General features: G+C 37.1%; 1 protein-coding gene and 1 non-coding gene across 2 annotated transcripts; one reads left to right on the top strand and one right to left on the bottom strand.

Annotated features, from left to right (window-relative positions):
• Positions 1 to 319: 319 nt before the first annotated feature.
• LOC109799272 (uncharacterized) lies at positions 320 to 1,469 on the bottom strand. Its single transcript, XR_014428677.1, has 3 exons — positions 1,217 to 1,469; positions 872 to 1,109; positions 320 to 792 (listed from the first exon to the last, which is right to left on the bottom strand). It is a non-coding gene; the product is annotated as an uncharacterized LOC109799272 (transcript).
• Positions 1,470 to 10,645: 9,176 nt separating this feature from the next.
• LOC109799271 (G-type lectin S-receptor-like serine/threonine-protein kinase At1g11410) lies at positions 10,646 to 15,938 on the top strand. Its single transcript, XM_020359819.3, has 7 exons — positions 10,646 to 10,802; positions 11,776 to 11,889; positions 14,388 to 14,545; positions 14,637 to 14,847; positions 14,954 to 15,191; positions 15,278 to 15,428; positions 15,508 to 15,938. Exons 2-7 carry the CDS (start codon positions 11,844 to 11,846, stop codon positions 15,814 to 15,816), a joined length of 1,113 nt encoding a protein of 370 aa, XP_020215408.2. The 5' UTR covers positions 10,646 to 10,802; positions 11,776 to 11,843; the 3' UTR covers positions 15,817 to 15,938.
• The last annotated feature ends 7,982 nt before the right edge of the window (positions 15,939 to 23,920 follow it).

The raw sequence follows: 23,920 nt of genomic DNA, 5'->3' as shown, positions 1-23,920 counted from the left end.
AAGGCTAAGAAGGTTGCACAGTGTTTGGTAATTAGGGTCTAGCTCATGTTTTGAGTGTGACAGTTGACAATGCCTCATCAAACCACTATGGGATTGAAAACCTAAAAATGAGGCTAAGGTCTTAGAGTGGTTAAGTTTTGAATGGAGATCACCTTCATATGTGTTAATGTGCTCATATTTTGAATTTGATTGTGAAGGATGGTCTAAAAGAAATTGATGAATCCGTTATCAAAATTCATGCAGTAGTAAAATAAAAGATAGTGTTTTATCTAGCTTCTAAAAGTGAGACAGTTACTTCATTGATTGAAGAAATTTGTCTATTAGAAGATTGTTCTCCTTCATTTGAGACCCTTCGAATTAAGAAACCAGGTTCTTTGGGATCAGGTAAAACATTTTCACTAGTCAATATCACAACAACTGATGTCATGTTCGGCCTATCGTTTGGATGATGTTGTAGACATAGAAGACTAATTTGAATGCATCACACAACTTCAAATATATTACACAAGTTTTCCAAACAAGCATCAATCAATTTCTCTGGAGTACCATTTTTCCACAATCTCCATGCGTACAATAATGTAGAACATTTGTTAGATAATATTTTATGATAGGAAGGTTATTTTATATTTTGTGTTACTCACTTGATCAATGAGATTATGATCGTGGTCTTGGTAGGTAAATACTCTATTTTTCTTTCCACTAACAATTTCTAGCAATAACACTCCAAAGCTGAACACATATGATTTTATAGAGAATAGTCCATCAATGACATATTCCGGTGCCATGTAACCACTAAAAGGAGGCAGAAAAATTAATTTCATATTCCATTAATTATTATAAAACTTTAGCACTAATCATTTAAGATACTTACTGTGTTCCAACTATGATGCTTGTACTCCCTTCAACTTGATCGCTTCCACACATTCTAGCAAGACCAAAATCTGAAATTTTTGGATTCATATTATTGTCTAATAAAATGTTACTTGCTTTCAAATCCCTGTGTATGATCCTTAATCTAGAATCTTGATGAAGATAAAGAAGTCCCCGAGCAATTGCATTCAAAATGTTCAAGCGCATTGGCCAATCTAAATATTTTCTTTGAATGGAATCTGCGAAGATTATTCGATAAGTTGACTAGTCTTTTCTTTCCAAAATGTCATGTGAAACAAACTAGTCTTTTATTATACTAATTACAAAGATTTCATAAAATACTTACCAAAAATAATTAAATCATGACTTTTGTTCAGCATGTATTCATAGAGTAACATTTTTTCCTCTCCTTCAATGCAATAACCCATAACCTTAGCAAGATTTCGGTGTTGGAGTTTGGCACACAATGTAACTTCATTCCTAAATTCTTTCAATCCTTGTCCTGAACTTCTTGAAAGTCGCTTGATTGCTATTTCTTGTCCGTCTACTAATATACCCTAAGTTTGTGATTAAGAAAATTTGAGATATAACAAGATTCATGAGTCACAAGAAAAATTGCAGGAGAGCGAGTTCACACTTGAGGGTACGTGGATCTGCTGACAACCTTTGGGACTTCTCCAGAATCAAGAAGAATCTTGGTCAGATACCTCCTTGTTGAAGCCAACACATCCTACAATATCATCATCGGAAGGCCGATGTTGAACCAACTCGGAGTTGTGGTATCTACGCCGCACCTAACGATGAAATTCCCAGGGAGCAATGGCAAGATCATCTCAGTCAGGGCAAACCAGAAGACAACTCGGTAATGCTATGCCGAAAGCCTAAAGGTCTCGCCATCCGAGGAGCGCCACAAAAGTGACCCCCCTACAGTAGCTCAAATAGCCCAGGTTGACATCACTGACCTGGATCCAAGGTCAGAATCCTATGATGAACGGCCAAGTCCCATCGATGAGCTTGATGACCTTCAAGTCGTTAAACTCCCCGGACAGTGTACGAAGATAAGTCGGCAGTTAGACCCAGAGCTGCGACAACGGCTCATTGAGGAGATCTCCAAAAATACTGACCTCTTTGCATGGTCAAGCGCAGATATGCCAGGTATTGATCCTAACCTCATCTGCCACAGGTTAGCCATCCACAAGGAAGCTAAGCCGATTGCTCAGAGAAAGAGAAAAGTCGAAGGAGAGCGATGCAACACTATCATCACTGAGACACGGAAGTTGATGAACGCGGGCTTCATCTGTGAAGTCAGATACACCACGTGGCTGGCAAACGTGGTACTCGTCAAGAAGAACTCAAGGAAATGGCGTATGTGCGTCGACTATACCGACCTAAACAAGGCATGTCCCAAAGACTCGTACCCCCTACCGAGCATCGACAGGTTGGTTGACGGCGCTTTCGGCCATGCCCTCCTCAGCTTCCTTGATGCATACTCGGGTTACAATCAAATCATGATGTACCCACCAGACGAGGAGCACACAGCCTTCATCACCGACCACGCGAACTTCTGCTATCACGTGATGCCCTTCGGTCTCAAAAATGCCGGAGCCACTTACCAGCGTCTAATGGACAAAGTCTTCCAACACCAAATTGGAAGGAACATGGAGGTGTATGTGGACGACATGGTCGTCAAGACTTTATCAGCCGAGGCTCATGCCTCTGACTTGGCCGAGGTGTTCAACCAAATCAGAAAACACAACACGCGCCTCAACCCAGAGAAGTGTGTTTTCGGTGTCCAAGGAGGTCGATTTCTGGGTTTTATGATCACCAACAAGGGTATTGAAGCCAACCCGGAGAAGTGCAAAGCCATTATCCAGATGCAGAGTCCCCAGACTGTCAAGGAAGTCCAATGCTTGGCAGGACGGTTTATCTCTCTCTCCTGTTTCATCCCCAGATTGGTAGAGAAAGCAGGGCCCATCTTCACCTTGTTGCGAAAACCCAAGAACTTTGAGTGGACCGAGCAATGCAAAGAAGCTTTCAAAAGCTTCAAATTTTTCCTCACAACTCCACCAATCCTTCAGAGGTCGGATCATCACGCTGACCTCCTCCTTTATCTGGCCGTGACAGAAGGCGCAATCAGCGCGGTAATAGTGCAAGAACACCAAAGGGTACAAACGCCCATTTACTTCATCAGCCGAGTCCTTCAAGACATGGAGAAACGATATCAGACGATCGAGAAGCTGGCACTAGCACTCGTCACCGCAGCTTGGCGCCTCCGACCTTATTTCCAAAGTCACCAGGTGGTCGTCAAAATCGACTACCAAATTAAGCAGATCTTGAGAAAGCCAGAGCTCGCTAGGCGTATGATAGCATGGTCAATGGAGTTATCCGAGTTCAGCATCCAATACGAAAGTTGAGGCCCCTTGAAAGCTCAGTGCCTAGCAGATTTCGTGGTTGAACTCACCCCAACCTCGGCTGAGGAACAACAGGTATGGACTTTACACATTGATGGATCCTCCAATTCTAAAGGTGGCGGTGCAGGTATCATTTTGGAGGGACCGAATAAAGTCACCGTAAAGCAATCTCTCAAATTTGGCTTCAAGGTGACCAACAACCAAGCGAAATATGAAGCGCTTCTGGCAGGGCTAAGGTTGGCTCGTGACCTCGGAGCGTAGAGAGTAAGTTGCAACAGCGACTCAAAGCTCATGGTGGAGCAACTCAGCGGGGCATACCAGACTAAGGACACCCTTCTATAGAGGTACTTCCATGCAGCATCCCAGAAGATCTCGTCCTTCGACGAGCTCACCATACACCATGTGCCCCGGGAGCAGAATGTCAGAGCTGACCTCCTGTCCAAGCTCGCCAACACAAAGCACCCCGGGCAACATCGGACCATCATACAGGAGACTTTGAATTAACCCAGCCTAGATGAAAAGGTTGTCAATGCCAGTGACAGCGCAGACCGAGGATGGATGACAGGTATTTGAAACTACTTAAAATTAGGAACTCTACCCGAGGATAAAGACGAAGCTCGAAAGATGAGGGTAAGGCCAGCCAATCTCATCATCATCAGCGACGAACTGTTCAAACACGGCATCTCCACTCCTCTGTTGAAATGCTTAGCAAAGTCCCAGGCCACCTACGTCGTCGAGGAGATCCACCGAGGGATCTGTGGGATGCATTCTGGGGCCTGCTCGATGGCGACCAGGGTACTCCGGGATGGGTACTACTGGCTCACACTGAAGTCAGATTGCCAAGTTTACGTACAAAAGTGTAAGGAATGTCAACAATTCGGCAACGCATATCGGCAACCACCTGAAGTTCTCCACCAGATGATGTCACTGTGGCATTTCGCCCCGTGGGGAATGGACATCCTCGGACCATTTCCTCCCGCGAAAGGTCAACTTAAATTCCTCCTAGTGGAAATCGACTACTTCACCAAGTGGATCGAGGCATGCCCACTTGCCAAGATCACTGCCGAGAATGTCCAGAAATTCACCTGGAAGAGCATCATTTGCAGGTTTGGCATCCCGCATTCTCTCATCACTAATAACAGCTGACAGTTCATCACGCAGAGTTTCGAGAACTTCCTCCGAGAACTTGGAATCAAGCACCTTCCAACCTCGGTGGAGCATCCCCAAACCAATGGCCAAGCCGAAGCCTCCAACAAAGTAATACTCCGAGAGCTCAAGAAGCGACTAGGAAGCGCCAAAGGACAATGGGTCGATGAGCTCCCTAGCATCCTCCAGGCATACCACTGTACACCCCAATCAACAACGTAGGAAACGCCTTACAAGCTAACCTATGGAGTGGATGCTATGATCCTAGTGGAGGTTGGAAAGACGTCTCATCGATGTCTTACCTTCGACAGTGAGCAAAACGCTCAAGAAACGGCAGTCAACCTCGACCTGATTGATGAAATCAGAGAGGAAGCTCGGATCCATGAGGAAGCCTGCAAGCTTCGAGCCTCCAGAAGGTACAACACGCGAGTCCGACCTCGCTCTTTCCGGGTCGGCGACCTGGTGTGGCGACTACTAGGCGAAGCACGAAGAAACTCATCAGAAGGAAAACTCACGCCTAACTGGGATGGCCCATTTTGAGTTACAGAAGAGTTAGAAAATGGGGCATACAAACTAGAAGAGCTCAGCGGCAAAACCATCCTACGAACTTGGAATGCCATGCATCTCAAGTTTTACTTCAGTTAAATTGTACAAATGTGTTGTGCACTCTTTTCCCGACTCAGTCTTTTGTCCCAAAAATAGAAAAATGGGTTTTGGCTGAGAGGGTTTTTAACGAGCCATACCCACGACATTAATAAAATGACTCATTCCGCTCATAACTTCTCAATCTTACACCACTTTGGAACAAATCATATTCTTTTAAACTAAGGTCGAACTCGAACCTTGGTACGAATTACATTACGCTAAGCCAAGGTCGAGTTCGAACCTCAGTGAGAATTATATCATGCTAAGCCAAGGTCGAGTTCGAACCTTGGTACGAATTACATTATGAAAAGCCAAGGTCGAGTTCGAACCTCAGTGCGAATTATATCATGCTAAGCCAAGGTCGAATTTGAACCTTGGTATGAATTACATTACGCTAAACCATGGTCGAATTCGAACCTCGACACAAATCATGTCATTCTAAGCCAAGGTCGAGTTCGAACCTTGACGCGACCCAAAATCAAAAACAAAGGTCAAGATTGAACCTTCACAGACCAAGTTTGAGCCTCAAAGCGCAAAATACAGGACAAGTTTCAAACATATTTCGAACCTCAAAAGCAGGTCACGACTAAGCCCAAAATCCCAGATTCAATTCCTGGACTAAAGTCGAAGGTCAAAATCGAACCTCGTCAAAACGAGAATCATCAAAAGAGAGAGACAAAAGCCACAAATAAGAAAAGCAAATTATATACACAACAAGTTCATCAATACAAAGCATGAGTTCAGAAAGCAAGAAAAAGGAACTAAATAAACTAAGTTATTACAAAACAACGGCCTAAGTAGTGGTATTCTCGCTTGAGCTATCAGGGAGGTCGTCTTCCTTCACCTGCCGCCCACCTCGCACCTCTTTCTTTACATGCATAGCAGAAAGGTCGACCCCGGGTGCAAGCAACCTCGCCTAACGAGCTGCCTTGACGAAGCCCCTCTTGTGCTCCACCAAAATAGCTCGCTCAGTCTCGACGAGCTTCCTCTCTAGCCCCGCCTTAGCCGCGGTCATCTTATCAAGGTCCATCCTCAGAGCTACGACTTCCTCTTCCTTACCACCAAGAAGCACCTCGTCATAGAGACGCCTCTCAGTTGCTTCAGCCAGTTTAGCCTTCAATGCCGAGACCTCGTCTTCTAGAGAGCGCACCCGACCCCGAGAAGAATTGGCGACCTCCTGAAGCTCGCCGACCTAGGCAGCGTAGACCTTGTTAGCCCTCAAAGAAATCTCCAAAGACTTCTGAGTCCTTGCGAGATCCCTCCTTGTAGCTTGAAGCTCAGCCTCGTTCTGCTTCACGGCCTCGCCCAAAGCGGCCCCCAAAGCCCGGTTCTCCTCCTCCAGGGGCTAAACTCGACTTCTAGCACTCTCGAGCTCCCCCTGCAGCTTCGACCACTTGCGCTTCCAATGGTCCACGATTGTGATTGATCTCTGCATGAAGACCAACGCAGAGTCTAGGCCCTCCACTGGCCCGACCTTCTCGATAATTGCCTTGTCAGTCGAACGGAGTGAACCTTGCGGGTAGAAGGTCTCGACAGTCACCCCCGAACTCCACATTGAGTCCACATCTGACAACATGCTCACAGGTCCAACCTCACCAGGGGACGAGTAACATCGAAGCGCTGTATGATGCACTTCCCCTTTGGAGTCCCTGGCGGAGGTGGAGGCGGCATAGCAGCTGTAGGGGTTGACGTTGGTGCCCCAGAGCTCGGCCCCTCTCCGCGGGCCTCGACAAGAGTTGAGGTAGGCGCTGCATTCGGCCGTGGTGCCTCCGAGCTTGGCTCCACCCGCGCCTCGGCAGAAGTCGGCACAAGCCCCACCTACACAAAACACGAAAAAGATACCAAGTTATTAAACAGAGAAATCACACAATGTGGAAGAAAAACCATAAGAAGGAAGACACAAACCTGCGTCTCACGAGCAACCTCCTCCACAGCCACTCTAGACGTTCCCTCGGGCGGAGGACTCTTAGTTAGGTCGACCGGGTCGGCATCGGCGGCCTTCGAGGTCACCTTCTCAGCATCACGAGGGGTCGAGGTCTCCCCGACCCTCTTCTCTCCCCTCTTTCTTTTTCTACGAGTGTCAAGGGGAGCAACCTCCTCTTCACCAACCTCGGGAACCTCGAGCTCCTCCACGTTGTAGCGGGCCTTCAGCTCGCGCCATTTGTTTTTCCCCATTATACCTGCAAGCACAAAAATCCAACACATAAGAAAAAGAAAAAAGATAGAAACCCTAACGACTAAGGATGACGAGGTACTCACTCTCTAAACCCCTCTCCTTGTTCGCCAAGTTAGCAAGCGATAGGACGAGCTTGCAATCCAAGGGACGAGGGAGCGCGGCTAGGTTGGCAATGGCAGCCGTATCCAAATCCGTCAGTTGAAGACCACTTGACCCGTTGAACTTAATCGGATTCTGCTGCCAGAAAAGAGGGAACCTCAGCAATCCACCGAAGTGTAAGACCTCGTCGACTAGAGGGTCGGCCTCCTTAGGCAAAACTTAGAAGAACTCATGTTTGAAGCCCTTATACGACTTGGAGTAAAGCGAGAATAATCCGCCAGCCTTACTCCCGTTCAATGACACCCACCTCAGGGGAGGGTCACTCAACTTGAGTTGGTAAAAATGGAGAAACACGGGCAGTGACAACCCTGTCCCCAAGGCGAAGCACAGGACTTGAAAAGCCCTAAAAAAACCCCAGCTATTGGGGTGCAGCTGGTAGGGAGCCGCGTTGATATAATTCAAAAAAATCACACTCAAACTGTGTGAAGGGCAGACATACGCCTAAATCCCTAAAGAAACACTGGTACATGTAGAAAAAGGGAATAGTGGGAATACCCCCCATATATACGCGCTCACCGGGTTGACAAGGCTCAACCCGGATGAGCTTGGAAATGGACGCTTGGCAGATCTTATGCGATCTCCACATCGTATTGTCCTCAATAAACGATTTAAAAACACTTTGAAAATCTCTGACGTCCCCTCGGACCCACTCATAGCCCGGGATGGTGATGGCGGGGTGGGAATCTTTAGGGTTATTCCTACCCCTCTTCTTTTCGGTGACGGCCGTCTCGTCGGCCACCGCCTTTCTGCGCGCCTTGCCTTTGCCTTTGGCCGGTGCAGAAGGTGCGACACTACTCTCACTAGCCATCAACAGTGAAAGGGACTTAGAAAGGGAAAAACGAAGAAGACTAGTAGAGAGAAGGAATGGCAGAGACGGCAATAAAGGGAGGTACCTGGTACTCCTTTGATAAACGAGGAAAAATGGGGGAGAACGGCGACTGCGACCGCGAAAACACCGGCGGTGAGGTAAATCGGAGACGGAAAGAAGGCAGAGAAGAAGAAAAAGACGAAACGTAGAAAGAAAGCCAAGAAGAGAAAAGGGGAAAGTGAATGTGAGAAGGCGCGAAGGAGAGAGGGAAAAAAGGGTTCTCAAAATTGAAACAGAAGTGACACGTGGAGAGAGAAGACAAAACTGACGATACATTAATGGAGCCCATTATGACGAAGTGCGCCCATCATTACATAACCATCACCTCCCATTAACACGCCGCCCACGCGTTTCGGGGAACGAAGTGACGCTTATGACACATGGCATCATGTTAGAGAAGCGTACGTGAAGAGTCATGACCCTTTACCAAACTCGGTATTAACTCCTCGACCCATGATCTTCGGAGCTCGGGGGGCTAGTGTACTATCCGTACCGCGAAGCCGAGCTCGAGCTCGGCACCACAGCGCAAATTGACATCGGACATGCGCTACACGACATTGGCCAAGACAAAGGCCCATTATCTGGACAGGTCACAACCGATCTCAAGCCCAAGTCTCAGATAAACCCTAATTCACACTAAAGTGTGTGCATTACTTATACGAGACTCATACACCCACAAACACTAACTTTAGCATCGGAGTCTCTTTTGCAGGTACCACCACCACTTTGGAGCAGCAAGCGTACCCAACGAAGGAGGCTCACCAGTCTTACCCAGAAGATCGTCCCCTACGACCGATCTCCGGTAAGAGCAATATCAATTCATCAAATTTCAGAGTATTGCTTAGGAGAATTGACATCCCCAAGTTTCATGAGACTAACAAGGAGAAACTTATAACTTAAATAGGAAGTCATCCATGACCATAAACTAACTTTTAATCTGTTATTCTTAAATAGTTGAATGACCCAAATTTGTAGCTTTCATTTATCATAATAGGGAGAAATTTTTATATGATATGCCTCTTATTATATGTAGATAAATAAATAGATAATTTTCCATAATATTTGTATGTATTTGTTATGAAGGATCAAATAAAATTCAAAATAGAATAGCAAATTTGCTTCTTTTTTTTTTTTTTTTTTTTAAATTTTGGTATGGGATAAGAAATATGATTTAATATACTATTAAGTAAAGTTATACTTAATGAGTGTGACTCAGTTGAAAAAACAAATACAAACTGAACTTTTGAAAGATGTCATAGCTCTCTAATTCTCATAAAATATATCTTTAGAGAGAGATAATGATGTGATTAAAGGCAAAATCCGAGGTTAGTCTCATTGTCAGGTTAAAGGGTTGAAACTTGTAAGAAAATCTCGAGAGATTGTAATGAGTAGCAAAAGAAATAACTCGGAAAGTTGTATTACAGAGAAGAACCGGAACAAAAACTAAGAAATTGTCTCTTAGCTTAGTTAGCCAGCCTTGTTTGTAAATTGGTTCACAATAATACTTATCATTTTTTTTTTCTTTTCTTTTTTCTTTCGTGGATCTTCCCTTTTCCTTTTCCTCTTGGTTTATAAAAACCTTAAACAAACATGCATACGTACCCCTTGTATTATGTGATAAAAGTCTAACTCGTTGACCATAATAAAAAATAGTGAAAGCCTAACTCAATATTGGCGACCATTAAAAAATTGATGATAATTTCAAGGCAAATAAACAATGGATACTCATCACGTCATCTAAAACTTAAATTGCACTGCACATGTACCATTCATGGGCAACTATTACTCAACGTATAAGATCATCAGCAACTTTTTTAATATTGCACTTTCGATCCAGATTGCGTATCTTATTTTAACTTAATTTCCCCTTTCAAAGAATTTATTTTAATAAAATTGGGACAAATATTACTCGAGTAAAGAGTTATTTTACTTCGTGAAAGTGGTAAATAAACCTCTAAAAAAATGCCAAATAATTTCTTAAAATGTTAAATAAACTTCTACACTTAATTATTTATTAGATTTTGTATCTCTATATATATATATATATCAATATTATTATTACCTTAGTCTTAGCTCAAGTTCAAGCATTATTAAATTCCCATCCTTAAGTAAGGTCTTGATCATGTTTACTCAAGAGATAACGTTGCTAACATTTCAACGCAATAATATTTAAATTTTGCTAGTGTATGTGGGTCGTGATCTGCATTCTGCACAACTGTCATCACTCTATTTTCAACGGAAGACTTGAAAATTAAAGGAAAGTTCCGGTAATTTGTGCGTACATTTCCTCTAACAAACAATTCATAACATGTGTGCGCGCCTTACCAAGTGCCGCAATGGACCCCAAACAAAGTCAACCCTCAATCAAACAGTGCTCGTCACATATTCATTCGAATCTCGAAAATTCTCTACACTGCATCAAAATGAAAACTCCTTCTCCTCCTCTCACGCTTTGGTGATCTTGTTGATTTTCGAGATATAAAAAGTGGGCAAGATTTATATGTACGAGTTGCCACTTCGGATACGGGTAAGGTTTATATCATATCCTTCTCATTTCTTACCATACTACTTTAATCTTACAAAATTAACTTATAAAGTAAAAATATTCTTTATTTATGTTCTAACCTGAGATTGATACGGGAGCGATCTATCGATGAGATTGTTGAGCCTCCTTTTCTTCATAAGCTAATCACTCCGAGATGGGATGATACTTGCAAAAGAGACTCCAATACTTAAGTTATTCTTTATAGGTGAGTGGGTCTCGCATATATAATGCACGTACCTTAGTGTGAATTAGGATTTTTCCCTTAGGCGAGAGTAAGATTGATCATGGCCCTGGATTGACTATGACCCAATAGATCGTGGGCTTGCCTGTTTAGATGATGTTATTGGGTGACATGGTGTCGAGTTGGACTTCGGCACCCGATGTGGGTAGTACAATTTATATATCAACTTGTAAAATAATAGTTATTATCTATTTATATATTATATGATCAGTCGATGTGAAATATATAACTTATTTATACTTATATATCATCCTACTAATTGATATGAAACCTATAATACATTTCCTATCAATGGTACACTCCTTATAGTAAGTGATTCGACTTTCTTATAATAAGTAATTTGATAAAATTAACAATAATCAATAATTAATTGATATGAGATTTTTAACACATTTTCTATCACAGGTACATTTCTTATAGCAGGTGATTCAACTATTTTATAACAAGTAATTTCGTAAGATTAACAATAATTAATAATTACTGAAATAGACTCTAATACTATTTTAAAGAAGTGAGTTAAGAAATTAATATAATTTTACAAACTAAGACTTCTATCCATTTATATACACTAATATAATTATCGAAATCTCTTATACTAAATAAAAAAAATTTGATTTAACTATTTTGGTCAATTCTCCAATTTCTAATGATATATTAATTTGTTGAACATAACTTTATTGCGGAGTCACTTGTGCTTGTTTTCTTTGTCTGCAGATGGTAAACATGGGAATCAGAAAAAGGTAATCTTACCGGTTACAATTATAGCTTCGCTGGTTCTTGTGATGTTATCAGCATTCTGTTTCTACAACACCAAGAAAAAATATAAAGGTAAATTTCTTAGCCAGAATATACTTTATATTTCACAGATTAATTCTAAAGCTTAAAACATCTACACACATTCCTTGTAAAAATAAAAATAAAAATCTACACACATATTGTAAAAAAAAAAAAGAAATCCACACATATAGTCCATATATATATATATATATATATATATATATATACATATACAAAATTTATATTTAATATAAAGTTATTAAGCGGTGTAACACTTATTAAAATTAGACCGATATCATTTGAACCCTCCTCGTATATAAATATCTCCCACATAATTCCTGTTTGAAACTCTCTCTCCACGTTCAAAGTCTAAAAAAGCACAGAAACTACAACAGATTGCTTCTCATTTAACGTAAAAAAATCATGTTATTATCCGTTTCCAAACACGCTCATAATAAACTTCATCAATTCTTCTTGTTATGCTTATTTAAGGACTTTAGGTGTTATCTTTCCTTAGTAAGTGAACTTCATCAAATAGAATAAATATTACATCCACGTTTGTAAAATCGTGCCACTTAATGTAAGATATATATTCATGATTTGATACATTTTCCATTTCTCCATGTAAAATTAATCAATTAAAATTATTTTATATATAATTTTTAAATAATTATTACCAAAATCAATAACTTATAATAAGTGACAATATAATTGATTATAGTATAAAAAATTTCAGATTGTTAACAAAATTCAGTGTGTAAGTTTTTAAAATCATCGTATAATGATAAATTGTGTCATGTATGGTAAATTTCTTAATTTTTATAATGATTATTTTAAAGTTCTAATGTTATTTATTACGAACCAAACATATAGTAAAAGAATATATACATATTTTTTCCATTTTAAATTGAAAGCTTCAAGTCCATTTTGTGTCTAAATATTAAGCCTCTGACCGACGAATAGATTGGATAATTTTATTTAGACTATAATAGATGAATTAAAAATTTATAAAAAAATTCAATTAGTTCATAATTCATAGAAGAAAATTCATTTAATCCATCTGTTAAAGTTATTTTTATAAAAAAGACATCCGATATCTATCCACAAATATAATTTTAAAAACTAAACATTTCTTTCGATTAATTATTTCAAAATACTCTCTCATTTATTCATTCAAGTATTTTTAAAATAAAAAATTTTGTTATAACTTTTATATGTCTAATTTACTTTAAATAAATGATTGTTTAGTTTATTCATTTTTAAGATAATAATAAAATAACTAAAACTTAAACGATTTTGAGTAAATCATAAATATTCTAGAACTTTTTATGAATTAAAAAAATATGAAAAATTCATGTTAGACTAATTTTGATCTATATGTTATAATTAGATTATCTACTAGATTTAAAAATTAAATGGATGGATCGTCTTCCAGTCATTCGATCAGATCCAAGTATTTATTTTTAGAAAACAATTGAATGAATTTGATTGATTTTTTCATGAATGGATGACATGAATGATATACAAATGAATTATTTTGTCACCTTTATAAAATATATGCACAATTAATAAAAAATAATAATTAAATTTTGAGTGTTCAACAAATCCACAAAAGCTCATGCCTCAAAACTAGGGATGACAATGATGCTCCATAGGAGCGGGTAATAGTAAATCTGCCTCCGCCCCGCTGGATGAAAATTGGTCTCATACCCACCCCATATCCGTGCGGGTACCCATTAAGCGGATATCCATGAATTTCTTGAATACTCACGAATATCCATGAATATTTATAAATTTTTTAAGAAATTAAAAAAATTATATTACAAATAATTTTAAGTTTATATTTAATGTCATTGAAATATTAAAAATAAAAATTCAATGTTAATTTTGAACTTGTATTTAACGTTAATTTTGTTAAAATAATAATAAAAATGCAACATAATTAATAACTTAAAATACATCCATCTCACAAGTAAGTTAAAGTCTCATCACAAAGTTACAATAATTCAATCTCATAATTCCAAATGAAAGTAAACAACTTAAAATACATAAATCTTATTGGTCCAATCAAAGCTAGAAAATTAATCAAATTACATCCAACATAATTGTATAACATGCTTAACACATGTTGGTAACTTTATCAACCTCACTTTTGTAGAAAATACGATGAGAGAGAGTAGTTTTAGGGTTATGTGGTACAAGGATAATTAGGATATTTAAGAAATAATAGTAAACAGGTACCCGCAGGTATGAATATCATCATACCTGCCCCGCCTCATTTATAAACGGGTAAAAATTATCCGCCATCATTATCCGTGGATACCCAATTAGCCTATCCATTTATTATCCGTAGCGGATTTTATCCGTAAATACCCGCGAGTGCAGGTATTTTTTCCATCCCTACTCAAAACTTTGTAACAAGGTTCTATTAAAAATCCTAGAGTGCATGGATTTGAAGGGGAGTTCATATGATTACAAGTTACGACCTTTAATCAAGTAAATCTTTTTTTTTTAATGAAATCATACTAATCTCATTTAATAAATGAAAGGGGATGTAAGGACAAGAATGTCTACCGAGGAGGAAGATGAAGACAAACAAGATGATTTAGAGCTTCCTTTCTTTGATTTTGCTACAGTAGTTAATGCTACCAATAACTTTTCAATTGAGAATAAGCTTGGTGAAGGTGGTTTTGGGCCAGTATATAAGGTAATTTTGCAACCTTCCTATAAATAAGGTAGAATAAAAGTTATATGTGAATCTCATTATCTTTCCTTTTTTTTCCTACTATATAATTTAGGGTATATTTGTAGATGGACAAGAAATTGCAATCAAAAGGCTTTCACAAAGTTCAGGACAAGGATTAAAAGAATTTAGGAATGAAGTTATATTGTGTGCCAAACTTCAACATCGAAATCTCGTTAAGGTTTTGGGTTATTGCATTAAAGGAAAGGAGAAAATGTTACTTTATGAACACATGCCTAACAAAAGTCTTGATTTATTTCTTTTTGGTAATTATTTTCTAAAATGTTTGTTAGTTAATATAACAAAGATTGTTATGTCTAAAGAAAGTTAGATAAGGAAAAGACTAATCAACTTATTGGACAACCTTGACAGAGTCAACTCAAAGTAAATGTTTAGATTGGCCCGTGCATTTTAACATTTTGAATGCAATTGCTCGAGGGCTTCTTTATCTTCATCAGGATTCTAGATTGAGGATCATACACAGAGATCTAAAAGCAAGTAATATTTTATTAGACAATGATATGAATCCAAAAATTTCAGATTTTGGTCTTGCTAGAATGTGTGGAAGTGATCAAGTTGAAGGAAGTACAAGTATCATAGTTGGGACATAGTAAGAATCTTAAATATTGATGCTAAAGTTATACAATATTAATGATTAATGGAATATAAAATTAACTTTTGTGTGGTTCATTTTAGTGGCTACATGGCACCTGAATATGCCATTGATGGATTATTTTCTACAAAATTGGATGTGTTCAGCTTTGGAGTACTATTGCTAGAAATTATTAGTGGAAAGAAAAACAAAGCATTTACCTACCTTGATAACAACCATAATCTTATTGATCATGTAAGTAACATAAAATACAACATGATTTTCCTATAATAAATAAGCATATATATATAACCAATGTATTAAATTATTGTAGGCATGGACATTATGGGAAAATGGCACTCCAGAGAAATTAATTGATGCTTGTTTGGAAAACTATTACAATATGTTTGAAGTTGTACGATGCATTCAAATTAGTCTTCTATGTCTACAACATCACCCAAATGATAGGCCGAATATGACATCAGTTGTTGTTATGTTGACTAGTGAAAATGCTTTGCCTTCACCTAAGGAACCTGGTTTCTTGATTAGAAGGGTCTCAGATGAAGAAGGAGAATCATCTTCTAATAAACACACATCTTATTCAATCAATGAAGTAAATGTATCAATTTTAAATGCTAGATAAAAAGTAGCTTACTTCTAGTTTTTTTGTAAATTATGTAACTAATATTTTGATCTTGAATTGTTTGTTAGTCATCATAATTAGTTATATGCCAATATATATATATATATATATATATATATATATATATATATATATATTTTAACCTTTTTAAATGAACATATTGGCAAATTAATTTAGTTATGAGCTTGCATATACAATAAATGATGAGGTCTAGCATTCAAAACTAAAACAAGTTTTCCACAATGGGAAACTTATATGACAATGTTAGACGAGTAACTTAAAAATGGATGGTTGTGATTGTTTTGAAGTTATCATATATATGTTATTTAGTAGTTTGGATTTTTTGATACATTAATATTTCATATGGATTTCTAAAGCACTGTATTGTTATATTCCTTTCCCATTTTTAGGATTTAGGGTTCATGTAAACTTTGGATTTCACCATCATTACATCAAAGTTTGGTACAAGTGAACCAAAATCGCAATTTGACAATTCCTTTTCTAAAATTGAATTTTAGGTTTGACAATTGATAATGTAGAGGTTGGCATTGGGGATAGGCTGAACTATAACCATAATCCCACACTCCCTTTTCTAAAATTGAAGTTTGGGTTTGATAATATATTGACCATGCAGTGGAGTTAAAACAAACACAAAAAAGGGATTTCAACAAAAATAAATTTCATTTTTAATAAATAGCAAGGAACACAGATAAGCTAAAAGAGGTATGTGAAACAAAGAACATATATGTTTTACACTAATTCATCTCTACCGTTGAGTCTACGTCCAATTTGATCAACATGATTTGATTTCACTATCTTTAACAAAGATACAAAAGTATTATTTCATAAGTTACTTTTGCCTCAATCTAAGGGTTCTTTAATTTGTCTCTTTTAGTATCAAGTATTATTTCAACACAAAGCCTCTCCAAACTTTAAATACACCAAGTAGTCTTTAAACATAGCGACTTTTTAGGCTTCAAATTAACTAAAACACATAGTTTAAGCTATTGAAAAAAAAACTAACAAAGTTTCATCTTTATCAAAAGACATGATACAACAAATAAGTACTAAGAGATTACTATAGAGAGATTGAATGTTTTCAAATGAAAGTAATAATTTTTTAATCTAATCTTCACACACACACATAGACACATGCATGCACACACACATATATATATAATATTGGTAATTTTTGAAGATGACCATTGCAAATCCTTCAAGTATCACTTATAATCTTGCTTCGCCTTAAATTGTATATTATCCTTCAAGCCTATTCTAAGGGTTCTCACTCATCCTTATCTTAATTATTCAATCAATTTAATTACCAATTCATTTTAATTGTTTAAATCATAAATTAAAACCTAATACCAATTTCTTGCATCTTTAATTACTCAATTAATACTGCAATTGCTCAAATCTCTAATTATATTATCCAATTTTCATCCTATCCTATAAATTTGGGGTTTAAAGGACTAGAAATACATCCTCTACATCATTACCTTAAGGTTAAACCCAAACACAAAGAGAATAAAGTCTTTTTTCCCGCTTCACGCTTGGTACCACGAACCTACACGCGACGTGATCATGAATTCTACACTTCGTAGAATCACAGTTTAGGGTTCAACAATCCCTCTAACCCTCTCAATACTTATCAACTTAATTCCCCCAATCAATTGTTAATTCTTTTGTAATACTTCACTTTTTTTTGTTAAGTACATAGAAAAAAAATTCAAATGTGTGAAATTGATGCATTTAAGGAGTAATATTTTGATTGTTACATCCATGTACGACTATGCTTGTCTAATGCACAACTATGCTCCAAAAAAAATTCACACCAAGAAGCACGCCAGTGTTAAGAAGCATGGCCATGCTTATTGACACACACAAATATGCTTCTACTTTATAATAACCAACAAAGCACGCCCTTGCAAACAGAGAAACATAGTTGTGTTGTGAAGCACGACCGTACTTACTGACATGTACAATCGTGCTTGGCTGACGAAGCATACCTTTCTTGATGAATAAGCATGCTAGTGTGTTCCTCTACCTTGCATTGAAGCATGCCATGAACACAACCATGCTTTCTAAGATGGACGGTCGTGCTTAAAAGTCTACTATAAATTTGGCTATAAATAGGGATATCAAGACCACATTGTAATTATCTAGTTTTTAGATTTAGCTTCCCGTATATTTTTCTCTTTTTATTGCATTCATTATTGAGGTTCTGTAAGAGGCTAAAACTCAAATCCTCAAAGTTAATTTTGGTCACAAAATACTTAGTCAAGAATTAATTTTATTTTAAGATTTAATTGTTTAAATATTAGATATTTTTAATATTTTTCTGATGGAAAAGGTGGGAAAAGTGATGAATGAACCCTCTCCTTAGCTTCTCCTAGGCACGGATCTTCTTCAAAGGAGATATGATCGAAGTGATGAACACTTTAGAAGGAGAAGAACTTGCGGATTGGAAGGCCTAAGCCTTAGAAGGAAGCATCCAAGCTCAAGCAATCAAGAGATTGCTCACTTCAAAGGGAAGGAACTAGGGTTTCCTAAGGTGTTTGAAGGCACTCTCTCTTGCTCTCTCTAAACTCGGTGACTCTTGAAGAATTGCTGAAGATTTCACTCAGAAATTCAATATATTCAAAAGTGAAAATACAAGGCATGGAAGGTACATTTATAGGTGGGAGAATAACCTAAAGTGGCGCCAATCTGTGTAAGCATAATTGGCGCCAAGTTTGAATTTCAAATTTGAATTTGAAATTCAAACTTTGGCCAGCCATGTGACTCATCCGGATGGTACCTTCATCCTAATGTCATTCGGAAGTTATTTGATGTGAATTTAGAGCTCACATGGCCGGATCCTCACCATGCAATCCATGTGACTCAAATTCAAATCAAATTACTTCTAAATGACATAAAAATGAATCCTAATGCACCTATTAATGTATACTTCATATAAACATAATCTAATGACCGAAATAAATTGGTCAAAGAAATACAATGAATAGGAAAAATTACAAGAAGAAGAATGAGCCTAATGTTGGATACCAAAAGCCCAAAGGCCCATGAAGCCCAAAACTAGGCCCAACAAGCCTAAAACCTAAAATGCTACTCTATGTGGTCCAAAATACAAGACCAAAATATGTTCAAACTATGCTAACAAAAATATAATAAGAATGTTCATATCAAGATAGGCCCATGTTGAAAACTTGGTTTGGCCTTCCAAGCCCATAGGGCCCATTGGGCCTTGATTGGCCCAATCTTCGATGTCTAGCCCACTCCTCTTGGATCTTTGAGTATGTCTCCTCTTGCACTCTAAAGCATGATTCCATCATCCCCTCCCTCTTGAAAAGGATTTGTCCTCAAATCTCGAGGATGCATGGAATAAGAATTATCACCTACATACACAACATGCCAAGTATAAGAGGTAAAATTTTCATGATGAGAAAATGGATTATAGATCCTAAGAGGAGTCCTTATATCTAGCCTAAGAAAGAAAAATAAACTATCAAAATTAGACTCCCTAAAAGTAGAAATTGGATCCTCTTCTAAGTATATCCTAGAATGAAATCCTAAAAATGTAATGACACTATGGCTAAGACCATGAAAAGAGTGCTTCTTAAAAACTACAACATCTTGCCTAAAGTACCCTAAATGGTAACCTAGGCTTTTCCTAGAATATAAAGAAAAGACTACTAGAAAACGCCCTAAACAATTTTGGATTTGATTGCTTATTAGATACTTATAATCATATAAACTATATTTGTCTTGTAAGGAAGGAATCATATTAAGTTCAAAAGAGTAAGATCTTCCCATAAGAGCAAACATAGAATATAGATTATTAAAAGTTGTATCCACCAAACAATGTAAACAAAAAATTGGGTGCTTTATTAAGACCACAAAAATACTTCCTCCCTTGTGCACCTTCAAGGAAGTAGTATAAGGAGTAAAACTAGGAATAGTCCACTCCTTCTTCACTATATCTTGAAGTTGAGATTCATTTTTCTTTAAAATATTTTGTTCTAGAATCTCTACTTCATGACTAGTGGTAGCATAAGGGTAAGAGTTAAGGTCTTTATGTAAGAAGAGAGTATTTGGCAAATAGTTTTCAGTGATAGAACAACTTTCTTCACTCATAAGTCCTTTAGAGGAGATATTTTCCTCCTTACTCTTCCCTAAGATACATGCCTTTTTTATTTCCTTTTTCCTTATTTTTCTCAATTTTATTTTTGCTAAAAGTTTTTCTTCCTTTTGTTTAAGAATTTGAATTTCTTCCTCTAAAATTGCAAGTCGTGCTTTTCTTTCAAGTTTTTCTTTTTCTCTTGTTAACACTTCTTGCTTTGTCCAAAGTGTTAGTGATTTAAGCTCTTGAGTAGGATGTGAAAAACTTTTTGGGGAGCTTAAGTCACTACCACTTGAGGAATGTTTTCTCATAATTAAACAAAAAGAGTTTTTCAAAATAAGTTTTCAAAATTTCCTAAAGAAAAGTTGGCTAAAGATTACTAGTTAAACATGGTTCTAAACAACACTAAGCCTTTGGAACTTAGAAATTGTTTCCCTTAAACGTCCACAAGCAAGCATATAGCAAACTTAACAATTAAACATATTGAATTTAAAATCTTAAAAACAAGAGAAAATGTTAAGCAAACTAGTTAAGTTTCAAGAATTTAAAAAAAAAATGCAATGCAAAAAGAAAATATTTTTGGTCTTTTCTAAGAATAAGACTAGCACTTGGAAGTCTAAGTGTACAAGTTGCACTATCAAGGGAGGTTAGCTACTAAGAGCCACTTAATAACTAAGCCTTTTCAAGTGGAAATCACTAAACTTCCTTATGGTAATCTCAATTCCACAAAACTTTTCACAAATGTTTAATGATTTATGATTTTCACAAGTGTTTTTGAATGATAACTAAACGTGAACAATTAAATCTACACAATACTAGTTGAATCAAGGCAGCAAAATAAACAAATTAAAGAAAAAAACAACTCAAAGGAAGCAAGATTAAGAAACTAGTCGTTTTTCCCTAAGTGGAAGCTTGAAACATATGAAATTTCCAAGCCACTTCCACTAGTACTACACGTGAGTGAGCTACCAAGGGTTAGATATACTTGACCAGCTTCTTAATACTCCCTCCAAGCTTTACAAAATTGATTTAAAATATAAAAGAAATTGCAAAAATTTAAACTATACTAGAAAACAATTTATGGCGGCTTTAGTGACCAATTAGTGACGGATTTGTTGTCCAATTTTTCTAACACTTGTTTAAGTGTTTCAATCCGCCACTAATCTTTATTTTTGCTTGCTCCTGGACCCTGCACAAAGAACACAACAAAAATAGTTAAAGAAGGCTGCTCACAAGGTGAAAGGAAGGGTCACTCAAGTGAAGGAAGTTTAGGAAGAGTTTGGTCACTAAATTAGGTCAAATTTTGTAGTCTTAGTGTCCAAAACTTTTCCTACTCTTTGTTGAGTCAATGCTTGATCCTTAAGCAAGGATTTGAGGCCACTTCCAGCACAGAAATTTTAATGAAAGAAAACAAGACAAGCAACAAAGCACAATTTGAAAAGCTTATACCAAAGTGAAGAGTAATATGTGTATATGACAAGACTCAAAGAGGTTCAACAAATAAAACTGAAAATTAAGACTCCAAAGAAGGCTAGCACTCAGTTAGGAAGGTTCCTAGATAGGTACTAGAGTAGATTAACAACACAAAATTTTTTTGGAAGCAATTGGATAAGAACACACCAAATAGTAGTCCAAACAAGCTAAGGAATCAAGTGAATTTTTGTAGTTGTACACCTCTCGGCTTTTTCTCTTTTAAATTGCTTTATCTATATTTTTTTTTATTCTTTCTTTTTCCAAATTCAAGTTAAGATTCCAGAGAAGGTATTTTCCTTTTGTTTTCAATTTTTTAAGATTCCAAGCTATAGAAACCGAGACTACAAGTTAGTCAAAAATCAAGTGAAAAATGATGAAACTAGTGCACTAGTTTTTAGGTTTTGTGTTGGATTCTTTTTGTACACTTTTCTTTTGAACTTTTGAACATTAGGCTCTGTATTTTCCTCTGTTTTCAGCCTCTTTACTCTTTTAAAATTTTGAATCCAAAAGATAGTGCACTAGAAGTAGGATTAAGCACTTGAAATTTTAAGTAACACAAATTTTTCTTAAGAAATTTTCAATAGAAAGTGATTTGAAAACTTAAGTACAAAATGGAAACCTAACTCTAAATAAATTTGCTATAACTAATAGCAAATTATGAACTCAATAAGGCAAAAGAAAAAGCACATATAGGTAGGCAAAAATGAAAGCAAACCGAGACCAAAATTATGAACAATGCACTCAAAGAAAAATTAGGTCAACATGCTATTCAAGGAATTTTGTAACATATAATGACTAAACACAAACTCTAAGACAAAACATAGATTCAAAATCAAAATCTAATGCAAATGCATGAGGTCCAATCACGGACACATACAAGAATGGAGAGACTCAAAGAAAATCAAAATTAAGCACAAGCAAAAAGGTCCTAAAACATGTTGATTGTGGAAGAAATTCAAAAACAATCAAGCAATGGATCTATGGAACAAAATTTGATTTAAAGCATATAGATCCGAAAAGAAACTCAAACAAGACAATTAAAACACATAAAACACAATACACGGACACAAAAAGATGAAGCAAACTTATCTCCTTGAAGACCTTGCTCTTGATACCAAAATTGATGGAGAAGGTGGGAGAAGTGATGAATGAACCTCTCCTTAGCTTCTCCTAGGCACGGATCTTCTTCAAAGGAGATATGACCGAAGTGATGAACACTTTAGAAGGAGAAAAACTTGCGGATTGGAAGGCCTAAGCCTTAGAAGGAAGCATCCAAGCTCAAGCAATCAAGAGATTGCTCACTTCAAAGGGAAGGAACTAGCGTTTCCTAAGGTGTTTGAAGAAACTCTCTCTTGCTCTCTCTAAACTCGGTGACTCTTGAAGAATTGCTGAAGATTTCACTCAGAAATTCAATATATTCAAAAGTGAAAATACAAGGCATGGAAGGTACATTTATAGGTGGGAGAATAACCTAAAGTGGCGCCAATCCGTGTAAGCATAATTGGCGCCAAGTTTGAATTTCAAATTTGAATTTGAAATTCAAACTTTGGCCAGCCAAGTGACTCATCCGGATGGTACCTTCATCCTAATGTCATTTGGAAGTTATTTGATGTGAATTTAGAGCTCACATGGCCGGATCCTCACCATGCAATCCATGTGACTCAAATTCAAATCAAATTACTTCTAAATGACATAAAAATGAATCCTAATGCACCTATTAATGTATACTTCATATAAACCTAATCTAATGACCGAAATACATTGGTAAAAGAAATACAATGAATAGGAAAAATTACAAGAAGAAGAATGAGCCTAATATTGGGTACCAAAAGCCCAAAGGCCCATGAAGCCCAAAACTAGGCCCAACAAGCCTAAAACCTAAAATGCTACTCTATGTGGTCCAAAATACAAGACCAAAATATATTCAAACTATGCTAACAAAAATATAATAAGAATGTTCATATCAAGATAAGCCCATGTTGAAAACTTGGTTTGGGCCTTCCAAGCCCATAGGGCCCATTGGGCCTTGATTGGCCCAATCTTCCATGTCTAGCCCATTCCTCTTGGATCTTTGAGTATGTCTCCTCTTGCACTCCAAAGCATGATTCCATCATTTTCTTTGTTGAGATATAACACAGGGAGAAAATACTTTTGAAATTACAAGTCTCAAAGAGAAATCATGACTCCAAGCTACATAAAAGACCACTCTAAGTTAGTGAAATTCGCTCAAAACAACCAAATTATAGCTCAAAAAGAACTATTTGGGTGCTTTGAGTGAGTGAAATTCGCTTCGAGCTACCACTATTTTTGCTCTAAGTGAGAGCACTCGCTCGAAGCTACCATTGATCTCACTTTGAGCTAACACTTCACTCGAAGCTACCATTAAGCTCGTTCTAAGCTAAAACAAAATAGAAAAAAATCATTAGAAGCACACACAAGCTTGCTTAGGGCGAGCCACATGGGTGTTCTTAGCAAGTATATTTGACCTAAAAGTCTATTAAAAAATAT

The sequence above is a fragment of the Cajanus cajan genome, chromosome 8 (genome assembly GCF_000230855.2).
Source record: "Cajanus cajan strain Asha chromosome 8, NIPB_CcT2T_4, whole genome shotgun sequence".
Lineage (NCBI taxonomy): Eukaryota > Viridiplantae > Streptophyta > Magnoliopsida > Fabales > Fabaceae > Cajanus > Cajanus cajan.
Note: the sequence above shows the minus strand (reverse complement) of the source record. Positions and strands in the feature narration are given on the sequence as shown.